This window comes from Salvelinus sp. IW2-2015, unplaced genomic scaffold (genome assembly GCF_002910315.2).
Source record: "Salvelinus sp. IW2-2015 unplaced genomic scaffold, ASM291031v2 Un_scaffold2589, whole genome shotgun sequence".
Classification (NCBI taxonomy): Eukaryota; Metazoa; Chordata; class Actinopteri; order Salmoniformes; family Salmonidae; genus Salvelinus; species Salvelinus sp. IW2-2015.
The window spans coordinates 78,864-92,834 of NW_019943898.1; the positions used below are offsets into that span (position 1 = coordinate 78,864).

Below are 13,971 nucleotides of genomic sequence, written 5' to 3' on the forward strand. Positions count from 1 at the left end.
TACAATACTGTAGTGTTGTGACTGGTTAACTTTACTTTAGAACACTACTACAATACTGTAGTGTTAGACGGTCTATTTACTTTATGAACACTACTAGGCTACAATACTGTGACTGTCTAACTTTCTTTACGAACACGACTAGACTACAAACTGTATGTTTGACGGGTTAATTTTACTTATGAGCACCACTAGGCTCAATACTGTTGTGTTGAGACGGTCTAACTTTACTTCATGAGCACTCTGCTATAATTACTGTTGTGTTGAGACGGTCTAATTTTACTTTATGAGCACTACTAGGTTACAATAATTAGATGTTGTGACTGTTAACTTACTTTATGAACACGACTAGACTACAATACTGTAGTGTTGTGACGGTCTAATTTTACTTTATGAGCACTACTAGGCTACAATACTGTTGTGTTGAGACTGTCTAACTTTACTTCATGAACACTACTACAATACTGTAGTGTTATGACGGTCTAACTTTACTTTATGAACACTACTAGGCTACAATACAATATGTAGAGGATGATGTAGATTATCGATTCTCAACTGGTGGGTCATGACCCAAATMTTGGTCGCACGCGGTTTTGAATGGGTTGTGTGTGTCAGTAAAATAAATAAAAAATGTAATAAAAAAATACTCCAGTCTGAACTTAAACAATTTAAACCAGGTAGAAAGTGTGAATAAATGATAATGAACTTACATTTTTTTTAATAATTTCATCTCCGAACAATTAGTCTTCAATCACAGTATTTTCAATATAAAGCTATTAGCAGCACTATTTTGGTTGATTTTGTTGTCTCAAACCAGTGAGTTTATTAACAATCTTCATCAAGAACATGGGCAAAATGTATTTATTGACAATGAAAGAGGTGGGAATGTTGTTCCCTTGTCATATAATTGCTATATTTAAAATCAATACAGCATTAAAAAAAGTTTTTCAGATTATATTTTGCCGATTATTTTTCCCAATGCAAATATTATGTTGTGACAGAGACAATCTGGTTATTTTTGGGTCCCAAGGCAAAACCAGTTGAGAACCTATAGACCCATACACTGCATTGTCTTTTGTTGGCCAGGTCTGCGTCCTCAACCTCAAACAGACCAATCCGTGGGGAGATATATTCCAAGTAAGGTTTACACGCTCAAAGTACCATCCCATCTGTATCTTTTAATTTTAATGATGATCTAATATGTGTCTGATATTGATTAATGCATTCTCTTATGTTTGGCCYGGGTTGCGTCCTCAACCTCAACCAGACCAATCTGTGGGAAGATGTAGTCCAAGTATGATTTTCATTCATGCCTGTGTCACACTCAAAGTCCCAGCTCCTCCCATTCTGTGTGTCTAATAATCTATACGGTATTGACTTGATGTATTCTCTTTTGTTTGGCCAGGTTTGCTTTCTCAACCAAACCATGCTGTAGGACGAAATAGTCCAAGTATGTCCAAGATAACATTCACGTCTCTGTCACACTCACAGACCCAACATACTGTATGTCTAATAATTCATACAGTAATTCATTTACTGTATTCTCTTTTGTTTGGCCAGATTTACCTTCTCAAGCAGACCAGTCCCTGGGAAGATGTAGTCCAAGTAAGATTTGAATTCATTCACGGCTGCTTCTGTCACACTCATCCTTTTCCATTTGTTCCTAATAATAATACAGTATTTGATTACATGATATTGTTTTGCCAGGTTTGCGTTCTCCACCTCCACCAGAACACTCTGTAGGAAGAGATAGTCCAGGTTTGGATTCATTCATGTTTCTGTCACACGCACAGGCTCATCCCATATGTGTCAGTTACCAATGATACATACAGTGTCTAATTACGTGATAATGATCGAGAAGGTGGTGTTTGAAGGATAAATTGGTACAGGTGTTGTTAGGCCCGAGACGAATATATCCTCCAAACACCGGCTTCGAGGGCATTGCCACTTTTATACAACGGGTTACCAACATATTCAAATAATGATTGACATATTTTCATTAAAAACATCTTGATTAATTTATTCAAACTTTTTCATCCTTCCACAAGATATAGGCCGACACAGATCTAGGTTTGCTACCCAAGCCGACAAGTCGTTCATTCTATTGGTTCGGTTGCCAGAGACGCGACCCAGTCGTTCAGTTCTGCATCTATGAATGCGATCCAGTCGTTCGTTATAAATGTTCCATTGCCATACTGGCTGGAAACTTCTTATCCCTTGCTTAATAGCTAGCCAACTACGGCTAACTTACAGTCACGTCAAACACTGCAGCCAGAATATTAACAGTAGGTGTATTACCATTTGTTTAAGCTGTTTTCTAGTGAAATGTATTTGGATACATCCACAACAATGAGCTAATGAGGGACGATTTTGCCTGGCATAGAACATTTTCTATCTCATCAGAACACTGTTGTTCAGAGGAGCCAACAACACAGCTAACACAATCACTTCAAACTGAAGCTGGAAAGACTGCAAACTAGCTGCACTTTGTCTCGTTTTACTTTTTTCAATTGACATTTCTTACTATACTGTAAACCCAATGCCAGCTGATTCATGATTTCAACTGGCTGAGAAACACTCATCCCGACTCCCAACACGTTCATTACTATGGGACAGCTGGAGATTTGAATATTGAAACAATGTTGCAAATGTCAGAGAGACAGACAGCAAMGTTTATACAAATCTCCGCTGTTGAAAACTAAATGTTAGTCTAAAAGAAATGTGAGATAATGTCTAGATGATTTTTATAGTGGAGATCAAGTTTATAACTTCCCTGCCTGGGCTGATGAGACAGTGGATTGGGCTGATTGACACAGTGGATTGGGCTGATTGAGACAGTGGATTGGTCAGTCAGACGGAARAGAGTAAATAATCATTTTAACATCATATATTTAGCCGGTGGTAACTTGTGGAATAGACACCGGCTGGAATGCAATTTTAACCAATCAACATTTAGGATTAGACCCACCTGTTGTTTAATTACATTTATTCTCTTTTGTTTGGCCAGATTGGCTTTCTCAACCTCAACCAGACCAGTCAGTGGGAAGAAATCCAAAACCAAGTAAGGCTTTGATTCATTTATTAACTCAAAGTCCCAGTCGTGATAATATATACAATATTTGATCAGGGGTTAGATGGTTTAACACCTCTCTCTCTCTCTCTTACGCTACAGAGGTGAGGATAGTGCAGGAATATGCAGGTATGTACTTCCTTCCTGTATCATGTTCTCTGTGTTCATGTGTCAAGCACATCATTGCTAGATATAGACACAAAACTGCTGATTGAACTCTTGATTGGTGATTGATGACTTTTCCTCCCTCTTTCTCTCTCTGCCTCTGTTCTCTCTTTCTCTCCCCCACTCATTTTCTCCCTCTTTATGTTTCTCTCTCTGCCCCCCCTCCCCTTCTACCTCACCCTCTCCCCTCTTCTCCCTCTCAGTGGACATAACCCTGGACCCTCTCACCGCCCACCCCCGCCTGCTCATCTCTGACGACGGCAAGCAGGTGCGCTGCTGGGACCGCTACCAGCCCGTGCCGGACGGCCCCGAGCGCTTTGACCGTGTGGTCTGCGTCCTCGGGCGCCAGGCCTTCTCTTCGGGACGCCATTACTGGGAGGTGAGAACAGAAGCAGGGCTAGCTTCATTCCAACAGCCATCAGGCTGATGAAAGTGGATCATAATGGGGCCTGATAAATGGCGGGACTGTATGCCAGGGATTATGTGAATATATATGTGCTCACTTTCCAGTGTTGTTGTATTGCATGATGTTGTATTGTAGTATATTGTAGTGTATTGATTATAGATTTTGGGTGATTTGTATTCTGAGCTCAATGTAAATGGACAATAAAGGTATCGCTTTGTATCGTAGGTGGAGGTGGGTGGGAAGACGGACTGGGACCTGGGCGTGGCAAGCCACTCCATCAACAGGAAAGGGAAGATCATAGTAAGCCCCGCCCACGGCTACTGGTTCCTGAGTCTCCGGGATAAGAASGACTACGCGTTCCGAACYGAACCGTCGACAGCGCTGGGCCTCAACCACAAACCCAACCGTATAGGGATCTACGTAGACTGTGATAAGGGACAGGTGTCCTTCTATAACYTGGACGCTAAGATGCTCATCTATACATTCACCGACAGCTTCTCGGATGCCATTCATCCCTTCTTCAGCCCTTGCACCAATAAGTCTGGCAGGAACGAGGCGCCGCTCATCATTTGTCCTGTCTCGATGCCTCTGMTGGACTGAGATGGGTTTTAGTTMTTTTGTGCATTCCTAAAGGTAGCTTCCTGTCTGTCCTTGTTCCATGTTCTTCACTGAGCCAATAGGACYGGACTGGATAGGTCAAAGCAATATGGTGGAAGSTATAGCTGATGCGCRCAATATACRCAGATGTCTCATGTCAACATAGGGAAGTGAACAAGGCCAGAAGAGAGGGAACAATTTTCTGGAATGAAATACAGTCTCTTAGAACCATTCATAATGACCTCCTGTGTTCTATGGAGCTGACCAATGGATACTCTGGATACTGAGTCTGGATTGGACTGATCATTTTGACRAATACAACCGACTACAGTCCATCWGTSTGAGAATGAAGGATTTCACCATCTGTCCTTATCACACGATGGATTKATCTGTCTWTATTGGGTCATATGTGTCTCACATGGCTCCCTATTCCCATTTAGTCTGCTTCTTTGACCAGAGCCCTATGGGCSCTATGTATTGCAMTACTATAGGGAATAGTGTGTTATTTGGGACATAACCACAGTCATACAAATAAAACATATTACTTGTATATTACAATCCAGTTTTTGAAGGATGTCCACAATAAACCAAATGTCAACTATGTGGACTGGGAYCCACCGAGTAAGACCCAGAGACAAACACAAAGACAAGGAATCCTTTATGAGCCAGTCAATTTAGTCATCGTATTCTACACAGAGTGGACAAAATTTTAAAAACACCTGCTCTTTCCATGACACAGACTGACCAGGTGAACCCAGGTGAAAACTATGAGCCCTTACTGATGTTACTTGTTAAATCCACTTCAATCAGTGTAGATGAAGGGGAGYAGACGGGTTAAATATGGATTTTTAAGCCTTGAGACAATTGAGACATGGATTGTGTATGTGTGTCATTCAGAGGTTGAATGGGCAAGACAACATATTTAAGTGCCTTTGAACGGGGTATGGTAGTAGGTTCCAGGCGCACCGGTATGTGTCAAGAACTGCAACGCTGCTGTGTTTTTCACGCTCAACAGTTTCCTGTGTGTATCAAGAATGGTCCACCACTCAATGAATGGTCTGCCAACTTGACACACCTGTGGGAAGAATTGTAGTCAACATGGGCTTGCATCCCTGCGGAACGCTTTCAACACCTTGTAGAGTCCATGCCCCAACGAATTGAGGCTGTTCTGAGGGCAAAAGGGGGCTGTGCAACTCAATATTAGGAAGGTGTTCTTCATGTTTGGTACACTCAGTGAATGTACTGTATATAACTAACACCATCTAAAAAGAAGTTGGTTGTGTTGGRCATCACTAATGCAGAGTTACTGATCTTTAACAGAGAGCACAATGATCACTGACTTCTGTCCAGATTGTGTAAATGGACATCAAACATACATCTATATTTACAATTTATGGAATGTGGGGATCGAACCTACCATACTGGACAGCCTGGGGTGAATGAGACTGAATACTCTTTGGAAAACTATATTAGTGACAGAATATATTTGAATCATGTTGTAATTGGAGTTCAATTGGAGGCTAATCTAATAAATCATTGCATGAWTTTTTCTAAAATAACACTGACCTTGAGTTGTCCATCTTGTTGAACTTTCCAGTACAGTATTGTATAGGCTATTATATTATATTATAACCTGTTAGAGCCTATTAAATTAGCATATTCAATAAGGCTACAAATAAAATATTTATCCAATTGATAGCCTGCATTTCATTAAATCTGAAAGCAGGTATAGGGRCWATACCACAACTATCTAATAGGKAGYATAATTACAGTGTAAACGTGATGTTTACATGAGGGMTGTTYAAAAACTTCCCCTCCTCGCGATGCCTGCATCCACCAAAGACTGCAGCTATAGGTCACCGAGAAAGCGACGCGCCATGCATGGCTGTTGTAGACTGCGTCGGTCGGTCGGAGGAGAGCTGGAGAGGAGACTGAYTAGAGCCTCGGAAATAAGAGATCAGACAAACACAGCGAGCAGCATGCCGTTTGGGATGGTAACGCTTTCCACTGTCAGATACCATCATCACTAAGCACTGAACAAATCTCCAAAGCGGTAAGTGCTTCGATAGGTTTTTTAATTACGTTGCACATTTTCATAAACGCTTTCTTGCACCTGGTCGTATTGCCATCTTAACTGGGCGTAGGCTAGGCTATCTGCCCATCTGTCTGTCTGTCTGTCTCTCTCAGGTTGAATATATTCGATTTGATTTATGTCACAATGACAATATAACGAATATGTTGTTGTCGTCCAAATCTATTCGTTGCAGTTTTGRCCATCCGTTGAAACGACAGCAAATGCAWCTCTGTACCTATGTTCCASTTTTGATGCGCACTCCATCCAATGGGCATGCAGTGTGTGTGATCGTCAATATGGAAATTGTAACATTAGAATAAAAACACTGGTGGGCTATGTGATTGAAAGGAACAGCATTGAATTGGCTATATATTCAATAAACAACCCAACCAGCCGAAGGAACACTTCCTATTCGCAAGTATTTGGTAATTAGTCTAAAACCGGTCAAAAATGTCCCGGACGGCGCACGTATCGATGTCCCTCTCTGTTGATGCGGTGGTGGCGGCTCGGGGCTGGGTCGTTKCCAACAGTGCCGCATTTGCATGTAGAACAGTGACAGTGTCAAATAAGGTAGAAGCCTACCAACCGCGATGCCTTTGCACAATGCGTCCAGGTCCCATTGATAACTGCAGTGGTGTAAAGTAACAAAGTCAAATATACTTTGAAGTGGAATATTACTTAATAATTTTTTGGGGGGGGATATCTGTACTTTACTTGAAGCCTACAACAGTGCATTCTGAACATTTTCAGACCCCTTGAAATTTTCCACATTTTGTTAGGTTACAGCCTTATTTTATTTATTTTTTATTTTTACTCATCAATCTACACATAATACTCCACAATGACAAAGAAAAACAGGTTTGCAAAAAAAATTTATATCACATTTACATAAGTATTCAGACCCTTTACTCAGTACTTTGTTGAAGTACCTTTGGCATTGATTACAGCCTTGAGTCTTCTTGGGTATGAAGCTAGGCACACCTGTATTTGGGGAGTTTCTCCCATTCTTCTCTGCTGATTCTCTCAAGCTCTGTTAGGTTGGATGGGGAGTGTCGCTGCACAGCTATTTTCAGGTCTCCAGAGATGTTCGATTGGGTTCAAATCCGGGCTCTGGCTGGGCCTCTCAAGGACATTCAGAGACTTGTCCCGAAGCCACTCCTGCATTGTCTTGGCTGTGTGCTTAGGGTCGTTGTCCTGTTGGAAGGTCTGAGGTCTGGAGCAGGTTTTCGTCAGGGATCTTTCTGTACTTTGCACAGTTCATCTTTCCCTCGATCCTGACATCCTCACAGCATGATGCTGCCACCACTATGCTTCACCGTAGGAATGGTATTGGCCAGGTGATGAGCGGTGCCTGGTTTCRTRCAGATGGGACGCTTGGCATTCATGCCAAAGAGTTCAATATTGGTTTCATCAGACCAGAGAATCTTGTTTCTCACGGTCTGAGAGTCCTTTAGATGCCGTTTGGAAAACTACAAGCGGGCTATGTGCCTTTTACTGAGGATTGGCTTCCGTCTGGCCAATCTACTATACATGCCTGATTGGTGGAGTGCTGCAGAGATGTTTGTCCTTCTGGAAGGTTCTCCTATCTCCACAGAGGATCTCTGGTGCTTTGTCATAGTGACCATCGGGTTCTTGGTCACCTCCCTGACCAAGGCCCTTCTCCCTTGGTTGCTCAGTTTGGCTTGGTGGCCGGCTCCAGAAAGAGTCTTGGTGGTTCCAAACTTCTTCCATTTAAGAATGATGGAGGCAACTGTTTTCTTGGGGACTGTCAATGCTACAGATTGTTTTGGGTACCTTTCCCCAGATCTGTGCCTTAACACAATCCTGTCTCGGAGCTCTACAGACAATTCCTTCGACCTCATGGCTTGGTTTTTGCTCTGACGTGCACTGTCAACTCTGGGACCTTACATAGACAGGTGTGTGCCTTTCTAAATCATGTCCAATCAATTTAATTTATCACAGGTGGACTCCAATCAAGTTGTAGAAACATCTTAAGGATGATAAATGAAAACAGGATGCACCTGAGCTCAATTTCGAGTCTCATAGCAAAGGGTCTGAATACTAATGTAAATAAGGTATTTATGCTTTTTATTTTTAATACATTTGCAAACATTTCTAAAAACCTGTTTTCGCTTTGTCATTATCAGGTATTGTGTGTAGATTGATAAAAAAAAAATATTAAAAAAATAATAATGCTGTAACGTAACAAAATGTGGAAAAAGTGAAGGGGTCTGAATACTTTCCGAATGCACTGTACTTTTTACTAGGCCTTATTTTCCCTGACACCAACAGTAGGCTAGGCCGCTCGATAACATTTGAATGCTTAGCAGGACATGGAAGAATGGTCCAATTCATACACTTATCAAGAGAACATCCCTGGTCATCCATACTGCCTCTGATCTGGCGAACTCACTTAACACAGATGCTTCGTTTGTAAATGGTCTGGTGGTCAGTGTTGGAGTGTGCCCCTGGCTATCCATTAAAAAAAAGGAAATTGTGCCGTCTGGTTTGTAATATAAGGAATTTGGAAGGATTTATAGCTTCTACTTTTGATACTTAAAGCTACAATATGTAACTTTTTGGGTGACACCAACCAAATGCACATAGAAAAGTGAGTGATAGATATGTCATTCTCATTGAAAGCAAGTCTAAGAAGTGGTGTATCTATTCTATGTGCTCCATTTCTATGCTTCCCATTCTTAAGTTTTGTTTTTGCCTCTTTTACTTTCCGTTTTGTACACAAGCTTCAAACAGCTTAAAATAACATATTTTGGGTTATGGAAAATACATTTCACAGCAGTTTTCATGGTACAATGATTCTCGCCTTGCTTGTTTTGCCACAAACTGGAATTAGGCAACCTATTACAATTTTAGCAACCAGGAAATGATGGAGTTATTTCTGCATGGTGCATCTTTAAGTGTATTTAAAACCAGATCGTTTTAGATTTTTACTCAAGTAGTATACTACTTTCACTTCCACTTCAGTCATTTTCTATTAGGGTCTTTACTTTAACTCAAAGATGACAATTGGGTACTTTTTCCACAACTGGATAACTGTCGATGGTACATTAAGTCCGTTATAAATAGAGGGGATTGAGTTTGAATGAGGAATGGAATGAGCTTCTCTCTGTTCTGTGTTCTATTTTCTCCCCATTCTAGTTTAGGTTACATAACACTCAAGGCTATTCCCCCTCCAGTGTTTCCGTATTAGGGAGGATTGTGTGAATTAGGCTAGGTACCCAACTCCCCATGGTAAAACTGTAAGAAATTACTCTTTCTAGTTTCTTCCTCTAATCCCGCCGGTAAGCTTTGGGGGCTGAGATAAGCTTCTTTAGTGAGCAGGTCAGTGAGTCGTTTAGCCGCGCCTTTGTCTGCAACACTGGACTGGACTCACAGCTGGGCGCTTCTAATGATATTGATAAAGCCGCACTAGGATTAAATTAAAGGTCAAAGGTTATTGTTGACGTGCGGAACAGATGGCACCCTATTCCCCTATGGGACCTTGTTAAAAGAAATGCACTAGGGTACCATTTGGAACTCAGTCTAGGGCTCTATCCAGCAGATTGACAAGCTACAGTACCAGAGTACTTTTGGGCAGGAGTTGCTACCTGGCACAGAGCTAAAGAAAATAAACCACTATACCATTATGACTTTGCCAGTGACACTAGTTTATTCGACTTTTACGTTAAGAATATCATATAATTATTGCCAAACACCATGCGACAAGTAACCTCAGATGTGTGAGTGCTTTTCCTATTTTGATTCACAGGTCTAGGATCAGCCATCGCTTATACCCAAATCATGACCGTAATTAGAGGGGAAAGTGTTTAACTGACCTTAGATTAGTGTCTAGGCCTAGGGGCTACTTTGTCCTACTTCTAGTTTTAAGAGGTGGTTGAGTCTGAGGGAGGTTTTTGGCAGAAAATGACAGAAGCCAGAAGAAACTGTTGTTGAGGAGCTGTCATCTTTACAAAGAAATTGTGACTTGATCTCTTTCTCTCCCTCTCTCACCTCACTCTTCCCCTATTTCATTCCTCATCTCACTCCCCCTTTTTCTCTCTCCATCTCTCTTGTTCTCCCTCTCTCTCTATCTCCTTACATTGTTCCTTGTCATGTTCTCTGAAGGAGGGTAATGATGACATCACAAATTCAGACTGATACAGTGTGATCCATCATTCCTGGCCTGACATTGACATGGCAACAGGCAGGAAGGGTGAGTCCTTGACTTCTATGTGTGTGTGTTTGTGTGTCTGTTTCTGTCTGTCTGTCCCCTCTGTCTGTCTGTCCCCTCTGTCTGTGTGAATGCAACTGATATCGCCCGAACTTTAATTAATTAATCTGCCAGCGATTGTCTCTAAGTGCATGGATTTTCAATTCCCTTCCCTCTGTTTGTAAAGCCCTAATGCCATGTCAGACCTAAGTTATACTGATGGACCAAAACACTAACTCTCTCCCTCTCTCTCTCTCTCTCTCGTTCTCTGTCTCACTCTCTCTCTCATAAAAGCGCAATGAAAACTTGCAGTCGTATACAGCTGCTTAGCCATGCATGAATTATATGTGTGAGCGTGTGTACAGTACGTGCCTGTGTGTGTATTTCTGTCCCTGACCGAGTCACGCTCTTACTGCCTCTTCCCCAGGGTCGACCTCGAAGGGAGGAAGCGTGCGTTTCCCTGACGACGAGGATGCCATGGGCTCCCCTGTTCACCGTGAGGACAAAGCCAAGGATTCGGCCATCCCTGCTCTCCCAGAGCCTGATGGGAACTTCCTGGTTAAGGTGGGCGGGGTTTGTAATACTAATGCTCGAATTGCTTGTGTCAAGTTCAGTAGGCAAACATTGTTGAACATTGCAGATTGAAATGTTATGAATAGAGCAGACATGATTCCTTATTCTACAGGTCATAGAGCCATGTTTGTTCTTCATAACATATTTCTACAACGTTATGCCCTGCTGAATGCACCCCTGATGGGTACCTACATAAGAACTACTTAACGCATTTCATAAGAAGTGTGTGAGTATTTAATAAGTGTTTATGTAATTTGTACTGTGTTTCTCCTCTCTCTCTCTCTCTCTCTCACTCTCTCTCTGTCCAGGTAGGGTTCCTGAGGAGTCTGCATCGTTATGAGATCGTCTTCACCCTCCCAGAGGTGCCTGTGCTGGGGAAAGATGTGTGCTCCCTCCCTTCCTCCTCATCACCGACGCCCAGACCCCTCCTCAAAGTCAACCGTGTCACACCCACACCAGAGGGTACGTGGGAGACCAGGGCCGTATTCATTAGGGCATGCCAAAGAAAACGTTAAACCGTTTTGCAATGGAGAATGAAAATGAGTGTTTGTTATTGGAGTCCAGGTAGTCCCTTCCTGTTTCAGTCAGTTTTTATACTGTTCGAAGCCTATTGAATGCGACCCAGGATAGAAACTGAGATGACTGCTTCTGTGTAGAGGTCGATCGATTATGATTTTTCAACACCGATACCGATTATTGGAGGACCAAAAAAGCCGATACCGATTAATCAGCCGATTATTTTTAATTTATTTGTAATAATGACAATTACAACAATACTGAATGAACACTTATTTTAACTTAATATAATACATCAATAAAATCAATTTAGCTTCAAATAAATAATGAAACATGTTCAATTTGGTTTAAATAATGCAAAAACAAAGTGTTGGAGAAGAAAGTAAAAGTGCAATATGTGCCATGTAYGAAAGCTAACGTTTAAGTTCCTTGCTCAGAACATGAGAACATATGAAAGCTGGTGGTTCCTTTTAACATGAGTCTTCAATATTCCCAYGTAAGAAGTTTTAGGTTGTAGTTATTATAGGAATTYTAGGACTATTTCTCTCTATACGATTTGTATTTCATATACCTTTGACTATTGGATGTTCTTATAGGCTCTTTAGTATTGCCAGTGTAACAGTATAGCTTCCGTCCCTCTTCTCGCTCCTACCTGGGCTCGAACCAGGAACACATCAACAACAGCCACCCTCGAAGCAGCGTTACCCATGCAGAGCAAGGGGAACAACTACTCCAAGTCTCAGAGCGAGTGACATTTGAAACACTATTAGCGCGCACCCCGCTAACTAGCTAGCCATTTCATATCGGTTACACCAGCCTAATCCAGCCTAATCTCGGGAATTGATAGGCTTGAAGTCATAAACAACAACAACAGAAGAGCTGCTGGCAAAACGCACAAAATTGCTGTTTGAATGAATGCTTACGAGCATGCTGGTGTCTACCATCGCTCAAGCAGACTGCTCTATCAAATCATAGACTTAATTATAACATAATAACACACAGAAATACGAGCCTTAGGTCATTAATATGGTCGAATCCGGAAACTATCATCTCGAAAACAAAACATTTATTCTTTCAGTGAAATACGGAACCGTTCTGTATTTTATCGAATGGGTGGCATCCATAAGTCTAAATATTCCTGTTATATTGCACAACCTTCAATGTTATGTCATAATTACGTAAAATTCTGGAAAATTAGTTTGCAACGAGCCAGGCGGCCCAAACTGTTGCATATACCCTGACTCTGTTGCAGAGAAGTGACACAAAGAAATTCATGTTAGCGGGCAATATTAACTAAATATGCAGGTTTAAAAATATATATTTGTGTATTGATTTTAAGAAAGGCATTGATGTTTATGGTTAGGTACACGTTGGAGCAACAACAGTCCTTTTTCGCAAATTCACACCGCATTGATTATATGCAACGCAGGACACGCTAGATAAACTAGTAATATCATCAACCATGTGTAGTTAACTAGTGATTATGATTGATTGATTGATTGTTTTTTATAAGATAAGTTTAATGCTAGCTAGCAACTTACCTTGGCCCCTTACGCGAATGCAGTAACAGGCAGGCTCCTCGTGGAGTGCAATGAGAGGCAGGTAGTTGGTGCGTTGGACTAGTTCACCGTAAGGTTGCAAGATTGAATCCCTGAGCTGACAAGGTAAAAATCTGTCATTCTGCCCCTGAACAAGGCAGTTAACCCACTGTTCCTAGGCCGTCATTGAAAATAAGAATGTCTTCTTAACTGACTTGCCTAGTTAAATAAAGGTGTAAAAAAAATACAGATTTCCGATTGTTATGAAAACATGAAATCGGCCCTAATTAATCGGCCATTCCGATTAATCGGTCGACCTCTACTTCTGTGTTCCTTGTACAGGATCTAAATCGTCCAAATGGATATGAATTGAGTAAATGGATATACTGGTAAAGATGGGTGCAGTGTAGACCTGAAAGTGGCAGAAAACCACTAACAAGGCATATCTGATCTCCCATGTCTCTGCCAACAAACATATTACCACCATAACAAGACACCGTTTCTGTCATTACTGTAACCTACTATTACAGTAACCGGATTTCTGGCATTACTGTAACCTACTATTACAGTAACTGGATTTCTGGCATTACTGTAACCTACTATTACTGTAACCGGATTTCTGGCATTACTGTAACCTACTATTACTGTAACCGGTATGTTATCAAACCTGTGAAACTTGAATGTCTGTCTGGATCACTGGCGAAGGTCTCCCTCCTTCTTCTACCTTTTCTCCCACTCCACTCTCCCCCTCCATCCCCTGTCCCCAATGAATTCTTGTCTGGCGCAAAGACGACAATTTCCCTACCTCTTCCCCTTTTATCACCT

At 41.5% G+C, this 13,971-nt stretch overlaps 2 protein-coding genes across 2 annotated transcripts in view; both read left to right on the plus strand.

The window, feature by feature from the left end:
- LOC112074335 (E3 ubiquitin-protein ligase TRIM21) overlaps positions 1–5,796 on the plus strand; it is a 16,663-nt gene extending 10,867 nt beyond the window's left edge. The window contains exons 9-16 of the mRNA XM_070440475.1: positions 1,084–1,134; positions 1,403–1,447; positions 1,558–1,602; positions 1,705–1,755; positions 3,005–3,058; positions 3,170–3,196; positions 3,436–3,611; positions 3,864–5,796. Coding sequence (XP_070296576.1) covers positions 1,084–1,134; positions 1,403–1,447; positions 1,558–1,602; positions 1,705–1,755; positions 3,005–3,058; positions 3,170–3,196; positions 3,436–3,611; positions 3,864–4,238 — 824 coding nt within the window. The 3' untranslated portion in view covers positions 4,239–5,796. The remainder of the gene's footprint in view (positions 1–1,083; positions 1,135–1,402; positions 1,448–1,557; positions 1,603–1,704; positions 1,756–3,004; positions 3,059–3,169; positions 3,197–3,435; positions 3,612–3,863) is intronic.
- A 360-nt stretch (positions 5,797–6,156) lies between these two features.
- LOC112074336 (adipose-secreted signaling protein-like) lies at positions 6,157–11,683 on the plus strand. Its single transcript, XM_024141528.2, has 4 exons — positions 6,157–6,288; positions 10,435–10,522; positions 10,947–11,083; positions 11,401–11,683. The coding sequence occupies exons 2-4, from the start codon at positions 10,504–10,506 to the stop codon at positions 11,605–11,607; spliced, it is 363 nt and encodes a 120-aa protein (XP_023997296.2). The 5' UTR covers positions 6,157–6,288; positions 10,435–10,503; the 3' UTR covers positions 11,608–11,683.
- The last annotated feature ends 2,288 nt before the right edge of the window (positions 11,684–13,971 follow it).